Source organism: Theropithecus gelada, chromosome 17, assembly GCF_003255815.1.
Source record: "Theropithecus gelada isolate Dixy chromosome 17, Tgel_1.0, whole genome shotgun sequence".
Taxonomy (NCBI): domain Eukaryota; kingdom Metazoa; phylum Chordata; class Mammalia; order Primates; family Cercopithecidae; genus Theropithecus; species Theropithecus gelada.
Window position 1 is genome coordinate 79,339,846 of NC_037685.1, and position 22,893 is coordinate 79,362,738.

General features: G+C 36.6%; 1 protein-coding gene across 1 annotated transcript in view; it reads left to right on the forward strand.

The window, feature by feature from the left end:
* The window catches only part of RB1 (RB transcriptional corepressor 1), a 170,860-nt gene that overhangs the window by 84,144 nt on the left and 63,823 nt on the right, over nt 1–22,893 (forward strand). Inside the window, exon 17 of the mRNA XM_025364229.1 lies at nt 575–771. Within this exon, the coding sequence (XP_025220014.1) occupies nt 575–771 (197 nt within the window). The remainder of the gene's footprint in view (nt 1–574; nt 772–22,893) is intronic.

Below are 22,893 nucleotides of genomic sequence, written 5' to 3' on the forward strand. Positions count from 1 at the left end.
AATATAAATGTATGTCACTTTGCAAATTATGTTGCAAATGTTAAAAGAAAGTTTTGCTTGCAGAAACAAAAGGAACATTTGTAAAGGATGCAAAACACAGTGAAAGAGGAACTTCTAGTTTCCTTATTAGTAAACAAATAAGGAAAACTGTGAATCCTCATTTATAACCAAGAAATGCATATTTTAAAGAGATACCATTTTCTAACTAATGAAATTAGCAGGATCTTGAAGAATCTGTCTCTCCTCTTACCAAGGATTAATGAGAATTAAAATAGATATGCTAATGAATGGCTGGTAAGATACTAAACCTATTCCTGATATGAGTTTAGGGTATTTAAACCTTTGAAAATTTGAGATAAACTATAAGCCCTTTCTCTAGGAAAAATATAGATGTGCATACACTCAAAATTGGAAGGCTATTTCCTATGAGTCCGTAGACTCCAAAATAAAAAATTCTGCTCTAAATAAAAATCGTTTAACCTTTCTACTGTTTTGTTTGATAAGACTTTGCAAAAAAATACCTAGCTCAAGGATTAATATTTCATACCTAAGTTACTTTTTTTTTCATTTTTAGGAAGTACATCTCAGAATCTTGATTCTGGAACAGATTTGTCTTTCCCATGGATTCTGAATGTGCTTAATTTGAAAGCCTTTGATTTTTACAAAGTGATTGAAAGTTTTATCAAAGCAGAAGGCAACTTGACAAGAGAAATGATAAAACACTTAGAACGATGTGAACATCGAATCATGGAATCCCTTGCATGGCTCTCAGTAAGTAACTAGCTAAATAATTGAAGAAATTCATTCATGTGCATATGGCTAACAAATTACCTGTTAGTGAGAGGTGTTTCTTCACATCTACCTCAAGAACAAATAGGCAATAATGAATAACGTTATTTCAGTCTGTAGCCCAAGAATCATGTAGAATATTAGAATGGAGCTTTATTCGAGTGCCCTAAACCATCTAATACAGCATAGTGATTTATTTAAGAATAGCTTTTCTTAAAACATGGCACTTTAAAACAAAACAGAATTCTTTTTTTTTATTATTATATTTTAAGTTCTAGGGTAAGTTCTAAGTTCTAGGGTGCAGGTTTGTTACATATGTATACCTGTGCCATGTTGGTGTGCTGCACCCATTAGCTCGTCATTTACATTAGGTATATCTCTTAATGCTATCCCTCCCCCCTCCCCCCACCCCACAACAGGCCTCAGTGTATGATGTTCCCCTTCCTGTGTCCAAGTGTTCTCATTGTTCAATTCCCACCTATGAGTGAGAACATGCAGCGTTTGGTTTTCTGTCCTTGCGATAGTTTGCTCAGAATAATGGTTTCCAGCTTCATCCATGTCCCTACAAAGGGCATGAACTCATCCTTTTTTATGGCTGCATAGTATTCCATGGTGTATATGTGCCACATTTTCTTAATCCAGTCTATCACTGATGGACATTTGGGTTAATTCCAAGTCTTTGCTATTGTGAATAGTGTGGCAATAAACATACATGTGCATGTATGTTTATAGCAGCATGATTTATAATCCTTTGGGTATATACCCAATAATGAGATGACTGGGCCAAATGGTATTTCTAGTTATAGATCTTTGAGGAATCGCCACACTGTCTTCCACAATGGTTGAACTAGTTTACAGTCCCACCAACAGTGTAAAAGTGTTCGTATTTCTCCACATCCTCTCCAGCACCTGTTGTTTCCTGACTTTTTAATGATCACCATTCTAACTGGTGTGAGATGGTATCTCACTGTGGTTTTGATTTGCATTTCTCTCATGGCTAGTGATGGTGAGCATTTTTTTCATGTGTCTGTTGGCTGCATAAATGTCTTCTTTTGAGAAGTGTCTGTTCATATCCTTCACCCACTTTTGGATGGGATTGTTTGATTTTTCTTGTAGATTTGTTTAAGTTCTTTGTAGATTCTGGTTATTAGCCCTTTGTCAGATGGGTAGATTGTAAAAATTTTCTCCCATTCTGTAGGTTGCCTGTTCACTCTGATGGTAGTTTCTTTTGCTGTGCAGAAGCTCTTTAGTTTAATTAGATCCCATTTGTCAATTTTGGCTTTTGTTGCCATTGCTTTTGGTGTTTTAGTTATGAAGTCCTTGCCCATGCCTATGTCCTGAATGGTATTGCCTAGGTTTTGTTCTAGGGTTTTTATGGTTTTAGGTCTAACATTTAAGTCTTTAATCCATCTTGAATTAATTTTCGTGTAAGGTGTAAGGAAGGGATCCAGTTTCAACTTTCTACATATGGCTAGCCAGTTTTCCCAGCACCATTTATTAAATAGGGAATCCTTTCCCCATTTCTTGTTTTTGTCAGCTTTGTCAAAGATCAGATGGTTGTAGATGTGTGGTATTATTTCTGAGGGCTCTGTTCTAAAACAGAACATAATTCTTTAAAGTATTTAGATAATTTATTTAAAATACAGCCATCATTATGTTTGAAAATGTAAATGTCTGCTCTTAAATTGTGAGATTATGCTATTTAGATTATTAAAAAGTGCATTTTTTTCTTGTTGAATATAGTAGGATTCATTTTTCCCATTATTAGAGTATAAAAATCTGTACTATTGTTCAATTATCGGTATTGGTGTATTGGTTCAATCATTATAGGGGCACAAATTATATTGTCTAGGATTCTCTTTATAGCATTATAACTATTGATAAGGCTTTTGTTTTAATAAAATTGGCAACTTGAGTTTATGCTCTTCAAATCTGCATAGTTGGATAATACTTTGTGAATCATCAGATTTGTAGATTAATGGTTTCTTTTGAAACTGTGTTGCATGCTAAGTATATATCTTTTAATTTGTATCAGTATATAGAAATGGTAATTAAAAATTAAGACTTTAGGTATGCTATAATCCTAATTTGCACATGTAACCTTAGTTTTAATTTCTTTATGTTTTGAATTTTTAATGACTAAGCAATAGTTTATTTCTTAGTGTTTTCTTGTGTTGCCATATAGATAGTGAATAGAGGAGAGAAGCATGGGAAATTGATAGAAGAATGTTATACTCCTATTATTGAATTTGGTAACTACTTATGGAATGAACTTACACTTGATAAGGAGTACTTAGGAGAAAACTTTCTGAATCTGGGGAATTAAGTGAAAGTAAAAATAAATAAATAGATAAGTAAATAAAATAAGCACATAGAGTACTTTTTAAAGGCTATGTGTCCTCTCCTCCCAGAAATTGATATTGAGATATTACCGTATCATCTGAAAGTGACTTGTTATTTCTTTTAGAGAGTTAATTTTATTTCTATCAACACATATTTATTGAACATATGCCATATGCCTTGAATTGAGAGAGATATTGTGAGGCTACAAAAATATAAAGGCTTGGAAAATTGTGTAGGAAGTAATAAAAATTTACTGTTTAAAAATTGCTTGTATGCAAGTCTGTCTAGCTCAATTATTTAGGGCTTCTAAACAATATTCCTTTATTTTTGAAAATTTTTGGAGAAGAAGTGACAAGTCCAAAGTTTGGAAAAGACTATAATTGATTTACAATAAGAGATGTGGAAGTCATAAGCCTCCGAATTTAAATATTAAATGTGGTTCTTTGGCAGATGAAACTATAGAAGACTTTTATTTAGTCATATATTTTTAGTGTTTGAATTTTATGTTACATTTTTAATCATAAAACCCTTGAGTGGTAGTAGGTGGCTTTGTGAAGATAAATTATGCCACACAAACAGGATGCTGTGTATTTTTTCCTGTGAGAATAATTGACATTATAGAGAAGGGATATGGCTTAGATACATTTGCATTTTCACAGACTTTTTTTTATTTGAAATATATATTGAGAAAAGTATATATCTCAAGTGACAGTTTGGTGAATTTGTTACAAATTGAATACATCCCTGTAAACAACACCCAGATAAATACCCAGAGAAAGTCTTTCGATTCTGTGTCACAATAAAAAATTCTCGTTTAAACTGTAGATTGATAGGAACATATTCACACAGAGTTGTTGACTGAGGGAAATTTCAAATGAGGTGCCGCTTACTTCTCTCCTGCCAATAATTTAATGAAAAAAAGAATATCATCTTATTTTTAATGGTTGTGTGGGGAACTGGGTTCAGCATTTTTGCTTGACAGCCTTGAGAAAGAATAAAGAAGGAAAAAGTCCACTTCTGTTTCTTTTCATCCCAGAGAGATTAACGGGCAATATGAGTGTAAGATGCTGGAAAAGTCTGTTGAGAAACCTAGTGAAATCTCATTCTCTGAAAATTTGGGGGATTACAGGTGCTTTAGAATGCATCATGCCTAAGGGTTAGATGAAATGACCTCCAGGTGTTTGACCCTATTAAATCTGTTAAGAGGCTTATAATGCCAGCAGGTGATGAAATGAAATTTGGATGCCTTAGTTTCAGTATTTTCAGAATTTATCATATTTTTTCAATAAATGTTTATAAATCAAAATACATCAGTTGCTTTATTCTCTATATGGTCTCTCTTTCCTGGACTCTTCTGGACTCTTCCTACTGATCTCTCATTTGCTACCTTGAGGCCTTTCTCTCACAGCAGCCAGAGAAATCTGCTTATAATGTAAATCTCATCATGTTAATTCCTCCGGTAAAAACCTCCTGTGGAGGACACATTCCTCTGGTAATGTTGGAAGAAAACCCTACCATATGACTCTCTGCAAAAAAAAAAAGACCACGATACTACCTGTTTGGAATACAAATAGTAATTGACTGAAATTACTGGATAGGAAGAACAGACTCTAGTTGAGAAAGAGAAGAGGGGAGTTGGGAGCCTGAGGAGAAGGCTTTTAGTCTAGGGCTAAGTGCAGTAGGTATAGGGAAGGACAGTATGGTAGGGCAGGGATGTCAGTGGGAAAACTATGGGTCTCTTTACCAGGGAAACTGCAAAGTTGAAGCTGAGGAAACCTTGGCCACTGAAGAGAGTGGAAGAATCCTGCAAGGGAAAGAGCCAAGAAAGGGTACCCAGATTCTGTCTGAAATCTGAATAGTTCCTGTGTATAACAGACTCAGAGCAGCCAAATGAAGGGCAGAGGATCTGAACTGAGACTGGAGTTGCTGCCCAATAAACAGAACAGTTCAAGTTAAGCAAAGGTAATTGCTTCTTGTAACAAACAACAAAACCATGCTTATTTTAGAAAAATAGCAGAATTTAGGATCTTCACAATTTAACATTTATGACGTTCAGGATACAATTCTAAAATTATCCAGCATAGAAAGAAGGTCAAAGGAATCAAATGCAGGTTTATAGAATAGGAGCTTTAGACCAGGTGTGTGGTGCACACCTGTAATCCCAGTATTTTGGGAGGCTAAGGTGGGAGGATCTTTTGAGCCCAGAAGTTCAAGACCAGCCTGGGCAACAAAGCAAGACCCCATCTCTTAAAAAAAAATAGCTAGGTGTGGTGGCATGTACCTGTGGTCCTAGGTACTTGGGAGGCTGAGGCAGGAGGACCTAAGCTCGGGAAGTCAAGGCCGCAGGGAGCCATGATTGTGCTTCTGCACTCTAACCTGGGCAACACAACGAGACTCTGTCTCAAAAACATAAAACCAAAAAAACTAGAATGGGAGCTTTAAGTTAACTGTGATCAGGCATTGCTAAATGATGGGGATACATTCTAAGAAATACTTCATTTAGGCTATTTTGTGAACATCATTGTGTGAACATCATAGAGTATGCTTATACAAACCTATGTGGTATAGCCTACTACACATCAGGGTAGGAATAGCCTGTTGCTTCTAGGCTACAGACCTGTATGGTATTTTTTTATTATTATTATTAAATCTCCACTCTTGAGTATGTCTTTTTAATATTCAATGTGGTAAAATTGAAGGATGTAGAAAGTTACATACCAAGGTATGATAGTTGTCTTGAGGAAAAATACTTATTTTATTGGTTGAGTTGTGAACTGAACCACTCTTTTCATGAAACACATGTGTTACTTGTAAGACTGATGACCAATTGTGTTTATTCTTGCTTGGGTATGTGGTAGATTCTTGCAAATGAACAAAGTGAGCCTGTCACTTCAAAGAAAACAACTGACAGTAAAGGTTGCCAATGATAAATTTTGTGTTTTTAAGTAAAAATTAGAATTTTAGAAACTTGTATCTACCACTGAAAGCTTGACAGAGTCCTAATATATAAAAGACTTTTCTGATGAAATAGGTGGTCATGTCAATGAATGTGATTTTTAAAATATTGTATACAGAGATTTGTAAACATGTAGAAGAAGTAGATAATTCAGTGAACCAGTATTTCCAAATGACCAAATGCATGGGTAAGAGATTCATTAAAATTTCAAGATAAACCAATGGATTTTAAGGTCTTAAAATATGAAAAATTTATTTCTGTTCATTGTGATTGTTACCCTGCAGCTAACCTTTAAGAAACTGTGACTTGTTGAGTTTTGGTGTAGTGTCAGAAAACAATAACCATAGTTATCTGAAAAGGCTATTAAAATACTCCTCCTCTTTCCATATGAGGCCAGATTTTTCTTTGTATACTTCAACCTAAACAGCATATTGCAACAAAGTAAATGTAGAAGCAGATATGAAAATTCAGCTCTTTTTTATTATGTCAGATAGTAAAGACATTCAGAAGATCATAAAACAGTGCTATTGTTCTATCTTTTTTGTTTTGTAGAATATGGTTATTTTTCATTTAAAAATTATTTATGTTAACATAATGGGTTTATTGTTTAAGATAAATATTTTTAAATTTTCTCAAGTTTTTTTGAGCCCTCAACATCCTTTAACGTAAAAAAGCTATTAGCTACTTTATGCTTCCTAATGGAAGAATATATAACCACCTTGAACACATGATGTTGAAAGAAGCCAGTCACAGAAAACCAAATATTGTCTAAATTCATTTATATGAAATGTCCACAAGAGGCAATTCAGTAGAGATAGGAAGTAGATTATTGGTTGCTTAAGGCTGGTGGGGAGGACTAGGTGTTTCGAGGATGATGGCTAGAGAGTATGGTGTTTCTTTTTGAGATAATGAAAATGTTCTGAAATTGACTCATTATTATAGTCAATTTTACAACATTTTTATCATCTCTGTGAATACACTAAAAACTATTGAATTGTACACATTAAATGGGTGAATTCTGTAGGATGTAATTTTTAAAAATTTCTCAGTTTTAATTAAATTTTAACTAAATTAAGATTTAACTACTAACAAAGTAAATATTAATAGATTTAACCCACACAAACAAAAGCTTTTGGGATCCTTAGTAATTTTAAGAGTATAAAAGAGTTTTGAGTCCAAAAAGTTTGAGAACCCTTGCCTGTATTCTCTTCCCCATTCAGACTCGTCTTTCACTCACACAACCATGTCTGTTTTTGCCTGTCCCTGAGTCTTGAAATGCTTTCCTCTGCCTTTTTCTTGACCAGATTTTAAGGTCTATTTTCCTGATCATCCTAGTCTATAGTCATTCTTCCCCCATTTAGTCTTAACCTGTTTATTATCTACATACTTACTAGTCATTTATAAACTTTGTTTTACTATATGTGCATATTTCATGTTAAATTCATGTAAAGTACTTAAAACAATATCTGACATTGTATTATAAAATGTAGCAGTTAATTACATAAGGGTAAAGGACAGAGAGGAGTCAACTTATGATGACACCCAGGTTTCTGGCTTGTATAACTTAAGTGGATAGTAGTGTCATTCATTAAAATAAGATACCTAGGATTGAATGAGGTTTGCTTGGGAAGATGAATTTCATTTGATTGAGTTTGAAGTAATTATAGGTCATTTAAATAGAGGTGTCAAGTAGCAGTTGGATATGTGTGTCTGGAATTTAGGAAAGAAATCTAGGCTAAGGTTATGGACCTAAGAGCTGCCACACATGTGTAATAAAAAATGCCACCCTTTATTGATAGTTTATCTTGTGCCAGGCACTTTGGTGAGCACTTCTTAAATTTAATTTTCAGAATAATCCATGAGGTAGTATTACCCTATACCAGGAAATGAAAGCTTAGAAAAGTTTAATAACTTACCCTAGACCACACAAGCTAAATGGCAAGATCTATGATTTGAACCCAGGTCTTTCTGGCTCCAAAGCTATTAATCCTTAGCTTTGCTGAGTAACTGAAGTTTGGAGAAGGGATAAGATCACTTAAGGGGAGAACGTAGTATGAGAAGAGAAGGAGGCTAAAGATAGAATACTGAGGAGCTCTAACATTTAAAGGATGGACAGAAAAGAGAAGCCTGTGCCTACAAAAGAGATTGAAATAGAACAGCCAGGAAGATAAGAGGAAAATCAGGAGAAGTGGTATCATAGAGAGACTGACCAGGTGCAATGGCTCCCTCCTGTAATCCCAGCACTTTGGGAGGCTGAGGCAAGTGGATCACTTGAGGCCAGGAGTTCGACACTAGCCTGACCAGCATGACAAAACCCTGTTTCTACTAAAAATACAAAAATTAGCTGGGCGTGGTGGCGCATGCCTGTAATTCCAGCTACTCGGGAGGCTGAGGCATGAGAATCGCTTGAACCTGGGAGGCGGAGGTTGAGTGAGCCAAGATTGTGCCACTGTATTCCAGCCTTGGTGACAGAGTGAGACTGTCTCAAAAAAAATAAAAAATTAAAATTAAAATTAGAAATTGAAAAAAAGAAAAAGGAGAGAGAGCATTACAAAGTCTGAGTGAGTGCTTGCTGTTTCAGATAAGAGCTGAAAAGTTTTAGCAACAATGAAGTCACTGGTGACAGTGACGAGGACTGTTGAATGAAGAGATGGGGATAGGATGAGATCTGAATGAGAGATAAAGTGGACACAGTCATAATAGATGGCTTTTACCAAAAGTTTTGCCTGTGAAGAGAAATAAAGATATAACAGAAGTAAAGATACAGCTTGATGTGTGTGAAGTGGAGGGAATATATACATATTTTTTAAATGAGAAAAGTAGGGTTTAAATATTGATGGAAAAGAGTCATTAGAAGTGTTCTCTTGCTGGATAACAAATTGGTGGCTTTAAACAAATATTTTATTGTGCTCATGATTTTGTGGGTCAGGAATTTGGGGAGAACTTCACTGGGTGGTTTGTCTCTGACTATGTGTCAGCAGGTGTCTGGAGCTATAGGGTCCACTTCCAAGATGCTTCTTCACTCAAAAGTCTGGCATCTTACCGCTCCTTCGTGCACACTCAGCTCTCTTCCTCCCATCTTCCCTCCCTAGAGTGGTTAATGTTAAGCTTTGGAGTTTTCACCTGCAGAGAGAAAATAGAAGATTCATAGTGAAAGTAGAGGTTTTAAGAAACAGGATATTTGGCAGGGTGCAGTGTCTCACACCTGTAATCCCAGCACTTTGGGAGACCAAGGTGAGAGGATTGCTTGAGCCCAGGAGTTCAAGACCAGCCTCGGCAACATAGGGAGACCCTGTCTCTACAAATAATTTTTAAAATTAGCCAGGTGTGGTGGCACATACCTGTGGTACTTGGGAGACTGAACTGGGAGAATCTCCTGAGCCTGGGATGTTAAGGCTGCAGTGATTGCACCACAGCACTCCAGCCTGGGTGGTGGAACGAGACCCTGTCTCAAAAACAAACAAGCAAAACAAACAAACAAAAAACCCCAAAACAAACAAACAAAAAGTAACAGAACAGTTCATTAAATAATTCATTCATTAAATAATGAAGTTTAACTTAATGAATTTAATGAAGTTTAATAGGTGTAGTGGGAGTAACAGTGAGAGTAAAAGTGTAGGAGGTTGTAGTCAAAGAGTCGTTTCACCTTAGAATTTCCAGAGACAGAACATTTCTGGGTAGTTCCCTGTATTTTAAGAAATGATCTTGGGAGTGCATGAGGAGGTCAAGGAGCCAAAAAGTACAGTGAGCAAGAGTCCAGGACATGTAGCGAGGATGAATGTGACTGAACTAAGGACTAGCGTCTTCAATGCTTGAGGGGAGTAACCAGGAGAGAGTGAGACTAAATGGGGCAGAGGGCTAGAGAGGTCCTGAAAGCAAAACTCCTGACTCACTTAAAAAAACAAATCTCTCTCTCAATACCTAATCCAATGTCTAACATGCAGAATTTAGATGCATAAAGCATTAGGTTTGTGATGTTGTTTGATGAATTTACCCCTTTAATCATTATGAAATGACCTCTCTTTATCCCTGGTAATATTGTTTGCTCTGAAAACTACTTGTGCCCGATACGAGTAAAGCCATTCCAGCTTTCTTTTCATTAATATTAACATGGCATATTTTCCCCATTCCTTTATTTAACTTATATGTGTCTTTATTCTTAAAGAAATGATTTTCTTATAGGCAGCATATAGTTGGGTATTGCTTTCTTAAGTCTCATATAACAATATCTGCATTTTAATTGGGATGTTTAGATTTAAATTTAATGTGACTATTGATATGGTTGGGTTTAAATTCTCCATCTTATTATTCATTGTCTATTTTTTTCATCTCCTTTTTCTCCCTTTCCTCTTTCTCTTCCTTCTTTTGGATTGAATTTTAAAAATTCTGTTTTATCTTCTTTGTAGGCTTACTGTCTATACTACTTTGTTTTATTTTGTAATTGGTGTTTTTTGATTTATAATATGCATCTTTAACCTTTCATAGTCTTTCTTTAAATAGTTTTACACTACTTCACATATAGTATAAGAGTCTTAGAATAGTATATTTCCATTTTCCCTTTTCCAAACTTTGGGCTATTGTTGTCATACATTTTGCTTAACAGAAGTTATAAACTCTACAATACATTGATAACTTTTGTTTTAAACCAATTATCTCTTAAAGAGAGTTCAAAACAAGAGAAAAAAGGTGTTTTTATTTTATTACATATTTACCTTTCCAGTACTCTTCATTCCTTGTGTAGATCCAGATTCCTTTTGTTTTCCTTCTGACTGTAAAACTTTTTTTTTTTTGATAATTTCTTGGCCAGGGGCAGTGGCTCATACCTGTAATCCCAACACTTAGTGGGGCTGAGGCGGGAGGATCTCTTGAAGCCTGGAGTTCAAAACCAGTCCAGGGAACAAAGCAAAACTCTGTCTCTATTCTTATAAAACAAACAAAAAGCATTTCTATTTTTTTTTTTTCTTTTGGAGACGGAGTCTCGCTCTGTCACCCAGACTGGAGTGCAGTGGTGCGATCTTGGCTCACTGCAATCTCCACCTCCCGGGTTCAAGCGATTCTCCTGCCTCAGCCTCCTGAGTAGCTGGAATTACAGGCACACACCACCATGCCTGGCTAATTTTTATATTTTTAGTAGAGATAGGGTTTCATCATGTTGATCAGGCTGGTCTCGAACTCCTGACCTCGTGATTTGCCTGCCTCAGCCTCCCAAAGTGCTGGGATTACAGGCGTAAGCCACCACACCCAGCCAACAAAAAACATTTCTTGTGTGTTTGTCTACTAGTGATGAATTTTTCCAGCTTTTATGTCTGGAAAAAAACATTTTACCTTTATTTTTAAAAGGTCTTTGGCTGGATATTGAATTCTAGGTTGACAGTTTTTTGGTTTTTCTTTGAGTGCTTTAAAAATATTGCTCCACTGTCTTCTGGTTTGTCTTATTTCTTTTTTTCTTTTTTTTGAGATGGAGCCTTGCTCTTTTGCCCAGGCTGGAGTACAATGCATGATCCCAGCTCACTGCAACCTCTGCCTCCCAGGTTCAAGCGATTCTCCTGCCTCAGCCTCCCGAGTGGCTGGGACTAAAGGCACATGCCCGGCTAATTTTTGTATTTTTAGTAGAGATGGGGTTTCGCCATGTTGGCCAGGCTGATCTCGAACTCCTGATCTCAGGTGACCCACCCACCTTAGCCTCCCAAAGTGCTGGGATTACAAATATAAGCCACCACACCCGGCCTTGTTCTTTTTTTGCTGTATTTTTTTCCTGCAGGTTTTTCTTTCTGTAGTTCATGTTGAATACCTTCTATAGCTATATCTTCAAGTTTATTAATTTTTTTCTTCTGAGGTATCTAATCTGCTATTAATCTTATTTATTGAATTTTTGGTCTTACTATGTTTTTCATTTCTAGAAATTTGATTTGGGTCCTTTTTATATCTTCCATATCTATCTTTATTATGTTTATGCTTTTCTTTACCTTCTTGAACATATGGAATAAAGGTATTATAACTTTAAATGTCCCTGTCTACTAAGTGTAGTACCTATGTCTTTTTAGGTCTGTTTCTCTTGACTGATAGTTCTCTCTCTCTCTTTTTTTTTTAAGAGTCATATTTTTCTGCTTTTTTGTCTGCTTGGTGATTTTTTTGTTAGATGCCAGATATTTGTGAATTTTGCTTTAGTGGATCCTGGATATTTTCGTATTCCTTTCACTATTGACCTGTGTTTTGGAACACAATTAAATTATCTGGAAATAGGCCGGGCGCGGTGGCTCAAGCCTGTAATCCCAGCACTTTGGGAGGCCGAGACGGGCGGATCACGAGGTCAGGAGATCGAGACCATCCTGGCTAACACGGTGAAACCCCGTCTCTATTAAGAAATACAAAAAAAAAACTAGCCGGGCGAGGTGGCGGGCGCCTGTAGTCCCAGCTACTCGGGAGGCTGAGGCCGGAGAATGGCGTGAACCCGGGAGGCGGAGCTTGCAGTGAGCTGAGATCCGGCCACTGCACTCCAGCCTGGGTGACAGAGCGAGACTCCGCCTCAAAAAAAAAAAAAAAAAAAAAAAATTATCTGGAAATAATTTGACTCTTTTAAGGCTTCATTTATTTATCTGGTTTTTGTTTTTGGACACAGTCAGAGCAGTCTTTAATCAATAGCCAATTTTCCTTCACTATCCAGGCATTGCTCTTCTGAGTACTCTACTGAATGTTCCATATATGAGAAGGTTTTTCCATCTGGCCAGTGGAAAGCAGAACTCTTCCTGGCCCTGTGTCAGCTCCTGGAAGGATTCCGCTCCTTCCCACGGTTCTTCCCTGGCTTTGAGTAGTGTCCTCACATCCAAGCACTAATCAGTACTCAGCTGAAGACTCAAGCTTAACCCTCTGCAGCCCTCTGGAGTTCTCTTTTTGTAGCTTTCTTCTCTCTGGTATTCTTATTTTAGTTTGCCTTGGCATCTCCCATTTCTCAACTCTGTTTCTTCACCTGGGGGACCACTGGACTGCATTCCAGTTTCTCATCTCTGGACTGTGGACCATAAATTGTCCCCAGGCAGTAAGCTGTGGCAATAATGAGGCTAACCATTTGTTTTCTTTCTCCCAGGGATTGCTGTTCTGTACTGCCTGTTGTTTATTGTGTAAAAAGTATTCTTTTATTTATGTTGTTCAATTTTGTGGTTGTTTAAATGAATCTGGTCCCTGTTTCTTCATCGGAGCTGGCAGGGTTACTGAACATAAAGCTTAGTAATTGATGAAGTATTTATAAATATGAACTATGTATACTTACATAATATTTAGGGTATCATTTCTGTTTCCTTGTGTTAAATGCATCAGGTCTTCTGACTGATGCATTGTACTGTTTCAGAGGGATGCTTACTATATGGAGAACATAGAAGTACTAGTTATTAACTATTTTCTTATATTAAATTTTGGTAAGTCACATAAACATTGAGTCTCCTTTAAATGTGTCAAATGTAGCTGACTTACCAATTGGATTCTGTCATACTCTTTTTCTGTGGTCACCGAATATTAGCAAATTTCTTCATTCAGTTACACAAGTACTTGGCCAACATACTTTTACATAAGAAAATGTTTAGGATGGGCTGGCAAGATAGCCGAATAAGAACAGCTCCGGTCTGCAGCTGCCAGCGAGATCAACGCAGACAGTGGGTGATTTCTCCGTTTCCAACTGAGGTACCCAGCTCATCTCACTGGGACTGGTTAGACAGTGGATGCAGCCCACAGAGGGCAAGCTGAAGCAGGATAGGGTATCACCTCACCTGGGAAGGGTCAGGGAACTCCCTCTCCTAGCCAAGGGAAGCTATGACAGACTGTGTCATGAGGAGCAGTGCATTCTGGCCCAGATACTATGCTTTTCCCACAGTCTTCAAAACCCACAGACCAGGAGATTCCCTCGGGTGCCTACACCACCAGGGCCCTGGGTTTCAAGCACAAAACTGGGCAGCTGTTTGGGCAGATACCAAGCTAGCTGTAGGAGTTTTCTTTCATACTCCAGTGGTGCCTGGAACGACAGCGAGACAGAGCCATTCACTTCCCCGGAAAGGGGGCTGAAGCCAGGGAGCCAAGTGGTCTAGCTCAGTGGATCCCACCCCCATGGAGCCGAGCAAGCTAACATCCTCTGGCTTGAAATTCTCACTGCCATCACGGTAGTCTGAGGTCGACCTGGGATGCTAGAGCTAGGTGGGGGAAGGGGCGTCCCCCATTACTGAGGCTTGAGATTTCCCCTCACAGTGTAAACAAAGCTGCCAGAAAGTTCGAACTGGGCAGAGCCTACGGCAGCTCCCTAAAGTCTCTTTAGCCAGACTGCCTTTCTAGATTCCTCCTCTCTGGGCAGGGTATCTCTGAAAGAAAGGTAGCAGCCCCAGTCAGGGACTTATAGATAAAACTCCCCTCTCCCTGGGACACAGCACCTGGGGGAAAGGGTGGCTATGGGCACATCTTCAGCAGACTTAAATGTTCCTGCCTGCTGGCTCTGAACAGAGCAGTGGATCTCCCAGCACAGTATTCGAGTTCTGCTAAGGGACAGACTGCCTGCCTCCTCAAGTGGGTCCCTGACCCCCGTGCTTCCTGACTGGGAAACACCTCCTGGCAGGAATCGACAGACACCTCATACAGGAGAGCTCCAGGTGCCATCTGGTGGGTGCCCCCTGGGATAAAGCTTCCAGAGGAAGGAACAGGCAGCAATCTTTGCTGTTCTGCTGGTGATATCCAGGCAAACAGGGTCTGGAGTGGACCTCCAGCAAACTCTAGCAGACCTGCAGCAGAGGGGTCTGACTGTTAGAAGGAGAACTAACAAACAGAAATGAATAGTATCAACATCAACAAAAAGGACGTCCACACAGAAACCCCATTTGAAGGTCACCAACGTCAAAGACCAAAGGTAGATACAATCACGAAGATGAGGAAAAACCAGAGCAAAAGGGCTGAAAATTCCGAAAACCAGAGTGCCTTTTCTCTTCCAAAGAATCACAACTCCTCGCCACCAAGGGAACAAAACTGGACAGAGAATGAGTTTGACGAATTGACAGAAGTAGGCTTCAGAAGGTAGGTAATAACAAACTCCTCCTAGCTAAAGGAGCATATTCTAATGCAATGCAAGGAAGCTAAGAACTTTGAAAAAAGGTTAGAGGAATTGCTAACTAGAATAACTAGTTTAGAGAAAAACATAAATAACCTGATGGAACTGAAAAACACAGCACGAGGACTTTGTGAAGCATACACAAGTACCAATAGCTGAATCGATCAAACAGAAAAAAAGGATATCAGAGATTGAAGATCAGCTTAATGAAATAAAGTGCGAAGACAAGATTAGAGAAAAAAGAACGAAAAGGAACAAACAAAGCCTCCAAGAAATAGGGGACTATGTGAAAAGACCAAACCTACATTTGATTGGTGTACCTGAAAGTGACAGGGAGAATGGAACCAAGTTAGAAAACACTCTTCAGGAGAACATTCCCAACCCAGCAAGACAGTCCAACATTCAAATTTGAGAAATACGGGGAACACCACAAAGATACTCCTCAAGAAGAGCAACCCGAAGACATATAATTGTCAGATTCACCAAGGTTGAAATGAAGGAAAAAATATTAAGAGCAGCCACTGCTCAGGGAAATAAGAGAGGACACAAACAAATGGAAAAACATTCCATGCTCATGGATAGGAAGAATTATAGCGTAAAAATGGTCATACTGCCCAAAGTAATTTATAGATTCAGTGCTATCCGCATCAAGCTACCTTTGGCTTTCTTCACAGAATTAGAGAAAACTACTTTAAATTTTATATGGAACCACAAAAAGAGCCTGTATAGCTAAGACAATCCTTAGCAAACAGAACAAAGATGGAGGCAGCACACTACCTGCCTTCAAACTATACTACAAGGCCACAATAATCAAAACAGCATGGTACTGGTACCAAAACAGATAAATAAACCGACGGAACAGAACAGAGACCTCAGAAATAATGCCACATATCTACAACTATCTGATCTTTGACAAACCTGACAAAAACAAGCACTGGGCAAAGGGTTCTCTATTTAACAAGTGATGTTGGGAAAACTGGCTAGCCATATGCAGAAAACTGAAGCTGGACCCCTTTCTTACACCTTATACAAAAATTAACTCAAGATGGATTAAAGACTTAAATGTAAGACCTAAAGCCATAAAAACCCTAGAAGAAAACCTAGGCAATACCATTTAGGACATAGGCATGGGCAAAGACTTCATGACTAAAACACCAAAAGCAATGGCAACAAAAGCCAAAATTGACAAATGGGATCTTACTAAACTAAAGAGCTTCTGCACAGCAAAGGAAACTATCTTCAGAGTGAACAGGCAACTTACAGAATGGGAGATAATTTTTGGAATCTATCCATCTGACGAGCTAATATTCAGAATCTACAAGGAACTTAAACAAATTTACAGGAAAACAAACAACCCTATCAAAAAGTGGGTGAAGGATATGAACAGACACTTCTCAAAAGAAGATATTTATGTGACCAACAAACATATGAAAAAAAGCTCATCATCACTGGTCATTAGAGAAATGCAAATCAAAACCACAATGAGATACCATCTCATGGCAGTTAGAATGGCAATCGTTCAAAAGTCAGGAAACAACAGATGCTGGAGAGACTGTGGAGTAATAGGAACACTTTTACACTGTTGGTGGGAGTGTAAATTAGTTCAACCATTGTGGAAGACAGTGTGGCGATTCCTTAAGGATCTAGAGCCAGAAATAACATTTGACCCAGTAATCCCATTACTGAGTATATACCTAAAGGATTATAAATCGTTCTACTAAAAAGAACATGCACACATATGTTTATTGCAGCACTATTCACAATAGCAAAGACTTGAAACCATCCCAAATGCCTATCAATGGTAGACTGGATAAAGAAAACATGGCACATATACTCCATGGAATACTATGCAGCCATAAAAAAGGATGAGTTCATGTCCTTTGCAGGGACATGGATGAAACTGGAAACCATCATTCTCAGCAAACTAACACAGGAAGAGAAAACCAAACAATGCATGTTTTCACTCATAAGTTAAAGTTGAACAATGAGAACACATGGACACATGGAGGGGAACATCACACACCAGGGCCTGTCAGGCGGTGGAGGTCTAAGGGAGGGATAGCATTAGGAGAAATACCTAATGTAGATGATGGGTTGATGGGTGCAGCAAATCACCATGGCATGTGTATACCTATGTAACAAACCTGCACGTTCTGTACATGTATCCTAGAACTTAAAGTATAATAAAAAAAAGAGAAAATATTTAAAATATATCTTTCAAATTATTTCTTCAAATTTAAATCAAGGGTCATTTTATGTATGAGTACAATTTGTAATGAATAGCCCATGGTTTTAGAGTCCTGATTTATTGACAAACTTATAAACAAAATTTTAAGCTTTTTTGGTATTCTTTTGAAATGTCAATATTGACAGGAAGCAAACACAAAAGGGAGAACAGTCTGTGGCTCTCAAAAAACCAAAAAGGATATCTGTTGTCTGTTTGTATGGTGGGTCATTAACCTTTGGTGTACTTTGCAGAAGTATTTTAAGTATTTACCATTAGACATTATTTGTTTTAAGTTATATTTTGCTGAGAGCTACAACTCAGGAAGGCAAGTTAATTGTAAGATAATGATTAAGCCACATTTAACACTTTTTAAAAGCATGGATCAGGACAGTGAAGCTGTATGACGCCATATATACTTTTGCACAACAGCCATGCTAATATAATGATAAAGTAATTATGCTATATTTTTAAAAGCTTCTCATGAATTACTTAAAATAACCGTGTATTTACTGTTCTTTGCCAAAAAGAGGAAACATTTTATTTTAATTTTAAAAAATTCAATTCTGAAAACATAGCTAAAGCTTTAACCTTTCTCACTCTGACCCAATGTATTACTAATATAGCTTTGCCCTTGACTTCCACAGCAAAAACTAGTTTCTCAAGTGATTTAGGAGACGACTTCATTATTCAAAACTGAAATTATTTAGCTTGTTCTAAATGGACCTCTGCTTCCCACTATGTCTATTTTTTTACTTTTCAAATCATCCAGGCTTAAATACTGAGCATTTTCTCCTTTTCTTTCTCAATAGTTGATAGAATCCTGTAATTTTTTTTAAAGCTGTCTCTCATATTTATTATATTATTATTTCAAGGATCTGTTTCATTACACTTCCCTAGAACAGATCATCAGCTCTCTTTAAGTAGTTTGACTAAGGTCACCCAGTTGGCATTTGAACTCATATTGGTTTGATTCCAAATTCCATACTGGTTTCCAGCAAAGGGCTCTGTCAATGTACTACATTATTTCTGTTTAATCATTCACGCTGTTTATATTATCTCTATAATATATAGTCAGGCATATGGGACAGTATAAAGGAAGCAATATAAATAGTAAGTTAATTTTATTCTAAGTGAAAGCATAATATATATGTGTATTTTTTATCTTGAGTAAGAAGAGAAGTGTTTTGCCTGGGAGCTAATTAGTAACAAGAAAGGGAAAAGTAACATTTGTTGACTAGCTCCTTTGTGCAGTGCACTGTGACTATTGGTCTGATTTATTCCTCAGGAAGAAGGATTAAAAGAAGACTTTACAAAAATGAGCAAACTATATTATAAAAGTAAATGCTAGTATGCATATATGTTTCATTCATGCAACTCCTAGAAATGAGACTTTACTATAAGTGTTTTCAGAATCCATAATAATTTAGTTTGAAATTAGGTATTTGGATCAACTTTCAAGGGAAGGGGTGAGAGAAATGGATGTCAAGATTGTTTTCATAGACTGAAACATTAGACCTGAGGTTTTTGTTGTTTTATTCTTTCTCTGTTTTTAGTAAAAGATTCCAGGTATGCCTAAAGTCATCTTCTATACGAATGAAAAAATGTAACGACAAAGAAGGGAAAATAAAAGAAGGCAATATCTTAGAAATAAATATTTTATGGTGACATTATTTTTCTGCCAGTGAACTAATAATCTACAAAAATTTTAAGATAGATAAGCAGAAAGAATACAAACAGAAAAAGGATAGTAATTTAACTCATGAATAATCATCCACTGAAATGTAGCGAGGATATGCTACATACGAAATGTAATTAGATGATTGCTTAAAGATCTAGGAATATAAGCTCAATGTAATAAAATAACTGTATTTCTTTTTCATCATTGTTAAGGATTAATAAGGCATTAAATGGGTTTTCATGTGGGTTCTCATATGTTAAAAAAGGACAACAATAAGAAAATCTAAAGAAACTGTAATAACTGTTATAAATCAATGCAGGTAGCCTGTTTATGATTTTAAACATAAAATCCTTTTCATTTCTAAACCTTTGCTCAAGTAACTTCTAGTACCTGAGTCATATGTCTGATCCCTAAGTCTATTCTTTTCTCTATGTATCTATCCCCTTCTTTAATTTTAAAACACTCTGACACATGAAAAAATGCCAGAGTTTACTGTAGAGAAATATTCATAACTTGTCTATTCATGTCACTCCTCCCCATCACACCATTCATATTATACATATTACCCATTCTCTTTGTTCATTAATTGGCAAAAGGGACTAAGAATTTCAAGGATGTCCAAAAATAAAAAAATCTAACAACTCAGGAATGTCCTGTAGGTAGCTCATAGAAACTTCCTTTAGGAAGTAGTGCTCATCACTTGCTTACTTCTTTGGAAGCTTGTCTGGTAACCATACAGACCAACATCAAAATAACTCTCATTTATGTGTGTGACATTTCAGTGTAGAAGTAATATTAGGTAATGTTTTTGCATATTTCCTATTACAGGTACTATTAAAAGTGCTTTGGTGTATTAACTCATAACTTCTCACAACTCTATGAAATAGATTCTCTCATCACTGTTTCACAGATGGAGAAACTTTCCCTTGTCCACAAAACTGGCTGGTGACAGAGCCAGTATTTTAACTCAGGCTGTCTGGTTCCAGAGACTATACTTTTAGACTCTATGTTGCCTCTTAGTGTATGTTAGTTTACTGTTTGGTATGTACGTTGTCATGATTAGTTTATTTCCTCATGTTTTATCTGTGTTTGTATTTTTCTGTTTGTGAGTGTTACTATGCTACAGCAAAAAGGGCCTGGACTTTGAGTGAGCAGATCTTACTTAATATTCACAGAAGCCTGGAAGTGTAAACATTGCTATCCCTATTTTATAGATAAAGAAACCTGAGGTCCAGAGATGTCATGTAACTTGCTTTGGTGTGGTTCTGAGCAAATTATGTCTCTGTATCTCAGGTTGCCTTGTATATAAAATAGGGATAACTTTCAGACTTGTTGTGAGGAATAAATGAGCGTTTATGAGAATAGTAATTAGAAACATAACAATTAATTGCTAGTACCCTTCATTGCTTTTCCTCTACTATACAGTAATTTCATAAGAACAGAGAACCGAGGATACAGTTACACAGTATTAACCTGTTTATCTTGGCTTATTATAAGTACAGAGAATTTTTCTCTGCTCTTGAGGCACCCCTCCTCCCCCATCACCTTCTCAAAATGGAAAAAGTTCAGGGGGAAAAGGCATCATGGGACTCCAGCATTGTTAAGTATGGGCAGTGTTCACTGTTATATTACAGTTGGAATTTGTCATATTGCTTTAGTTATGAATCATGTCAGTAATTACCCTGAGGGTGGTGTTAGTTCACTATTCAAGTACAAACAAGAAGGGAAGTAGCAATGGCAGAAGAATAGCTAGGACATATTCTCTGTACTTAACCTGTGGGGTGGAAGCACATATATTCTTATTCAGAGAATTTTTATGAAGAGTCATGATATTAGATAATTACTTGAATTTAGTTTTAAAATTTTCAGTTTGTAAACATATCTTAACTGGAATTGTGAGGAAGGGCTCTGGAATTCTGGATATGCAACAAACAAAGAAGAGAAATAGGAGAAATCAATCCTAATTAGTGTAGCTTCTGAATTTCTGCAGCGAAATAAAAGGCTGTTATTAATTATTGAGTTTACTAAAATTTTAGAACTACTCTAAGGCAATTGTTCTTAAATCATCTAAGCTTACTTACCTTTAATTATAAAATATAACTTTTTGGCATTTCATTTTTCCAAATATTTATAGCATGTTTTAAAAACTCTGAACTGTCACAACCCAGTCTGTTTCAACATACACATTTGTGGTCCTTGGTGTTGTTATTAATGTACTTAATTGATTCTTCATATTTTCAGCTTTTCTCAGAAATGGCCAAATATCAAAGGTATTTTTGGTGTCTTCCTGTAAGTGCTAGATTTAGAACACGATAAGGAAACGTAGAATAGGAAACAGCTGGATTTGTTTCTTAGCCTTTTCAAAAAAGCCTTTTCTTACTTTGCTAAGTTTCAGTGTTCTTATGTCCGCTAAATATAACAACAAATTTATCTTTAAGATTTTGATTATATTCCTTAAGAATTCTTCAAAGACTAACATAAATCTGTCTTGCTATCTTTTAAGTCTGGTCGTTTTATCATTATGCCCTTTTCATATTTTAAGATAATTAAATTGTCTAAAAGTTTTTAAATTTACGTATTAGGTAATGATAGTTTTTATATTAGGTTTTCTCATTTAGCTTTTTTCTTTTAAACATTAAGATGAAAAAGGTGGAGAAGTGAAATTACTTATCTTTTACATGAGTCATAAACAAAAATGAACATAGGATACCCTAATCCAATACTGAACTTACTATCTGTTCTTGAAAATATAATTTTTTTGCATTATGTTTTTCATAGGAATATTGGGCACTTTTAATAGTATGCACTTTTAGATTGGCATCGGATTTAGTTGAACCCACGTATTTTAATGGGGTCTTCTGAAAATAAACTTTCACACATTTCAGTTCCAATGAAGAATAAATGGCCTGGGGAAGGGATGGAGAGTAGTAGAGAAATCCCTTGCAGAAAACCTTTTTTTTTTTTTTTTTTTTAAAACAGACGAGTCTCACTCTGTTTTCCCAGGCTGGAGTGCAATGACACAATCATAGCTCACTGAAGTCTTGAACTCTTGGGCTCAAGTGATCCTCCCACCTCGGCCTCCCTAGTAGATGTGACTACAGGTGTGAGCCAACACACCCAGCTAATTTTTTTTATTCTTTGTAGAGACAGGGCCTTGCTGTTGCCCATGCTGGTCTCAAACTCCTAGACCCAAGTGATCCTATTGCTTTGGCCTCCCAGAGTAAGACTTCCAAAGTCTTAAGTAGTATTCATTTTTATTTAAATAAACTTCTTCTGTTCATAAAGTACTATATATAAAATCTTTTAACCTTTTTTATATATAAAACCTATAACTCATAGGTTTTATGTCCTATTAAAATATGAGCTAACAATAATTGGTAAAATTAGTTGGAAAATTATCAGTTTTAAAAGAAAATTAAATTTAAGGTTATGTTGTTAGTAATGTAAAGATCTCCTGTGTGTTGATGTAAAAACACTTTGTTATTTTTTAGCAGCAGTAAAAGGGCTTAAGTAATATGACTTTTTGTGTAACTTGGACTGTACAGTTGCTTTTAAAAATGAGACTGTTTCTCATTTATAATGAGATATTGGAACTTAGCACATTGGAATAGCAGACTCACCACACACTTCTACCTCCTTTCTCCTGGCAAACCCTGCAGAAATGACAAAAAAGACACATATCACAGGGGAGTGAAACCCAGCAGTACTCAGACTGTGAAGCAGAAAAACTGCGGAGGGATGTGGAGGAGTTGATTCTTTTTTTTTTTAGTATACAAAATAAATGAAGACTGTTGTGGATATGATAAAGTAGAGAAAACCAC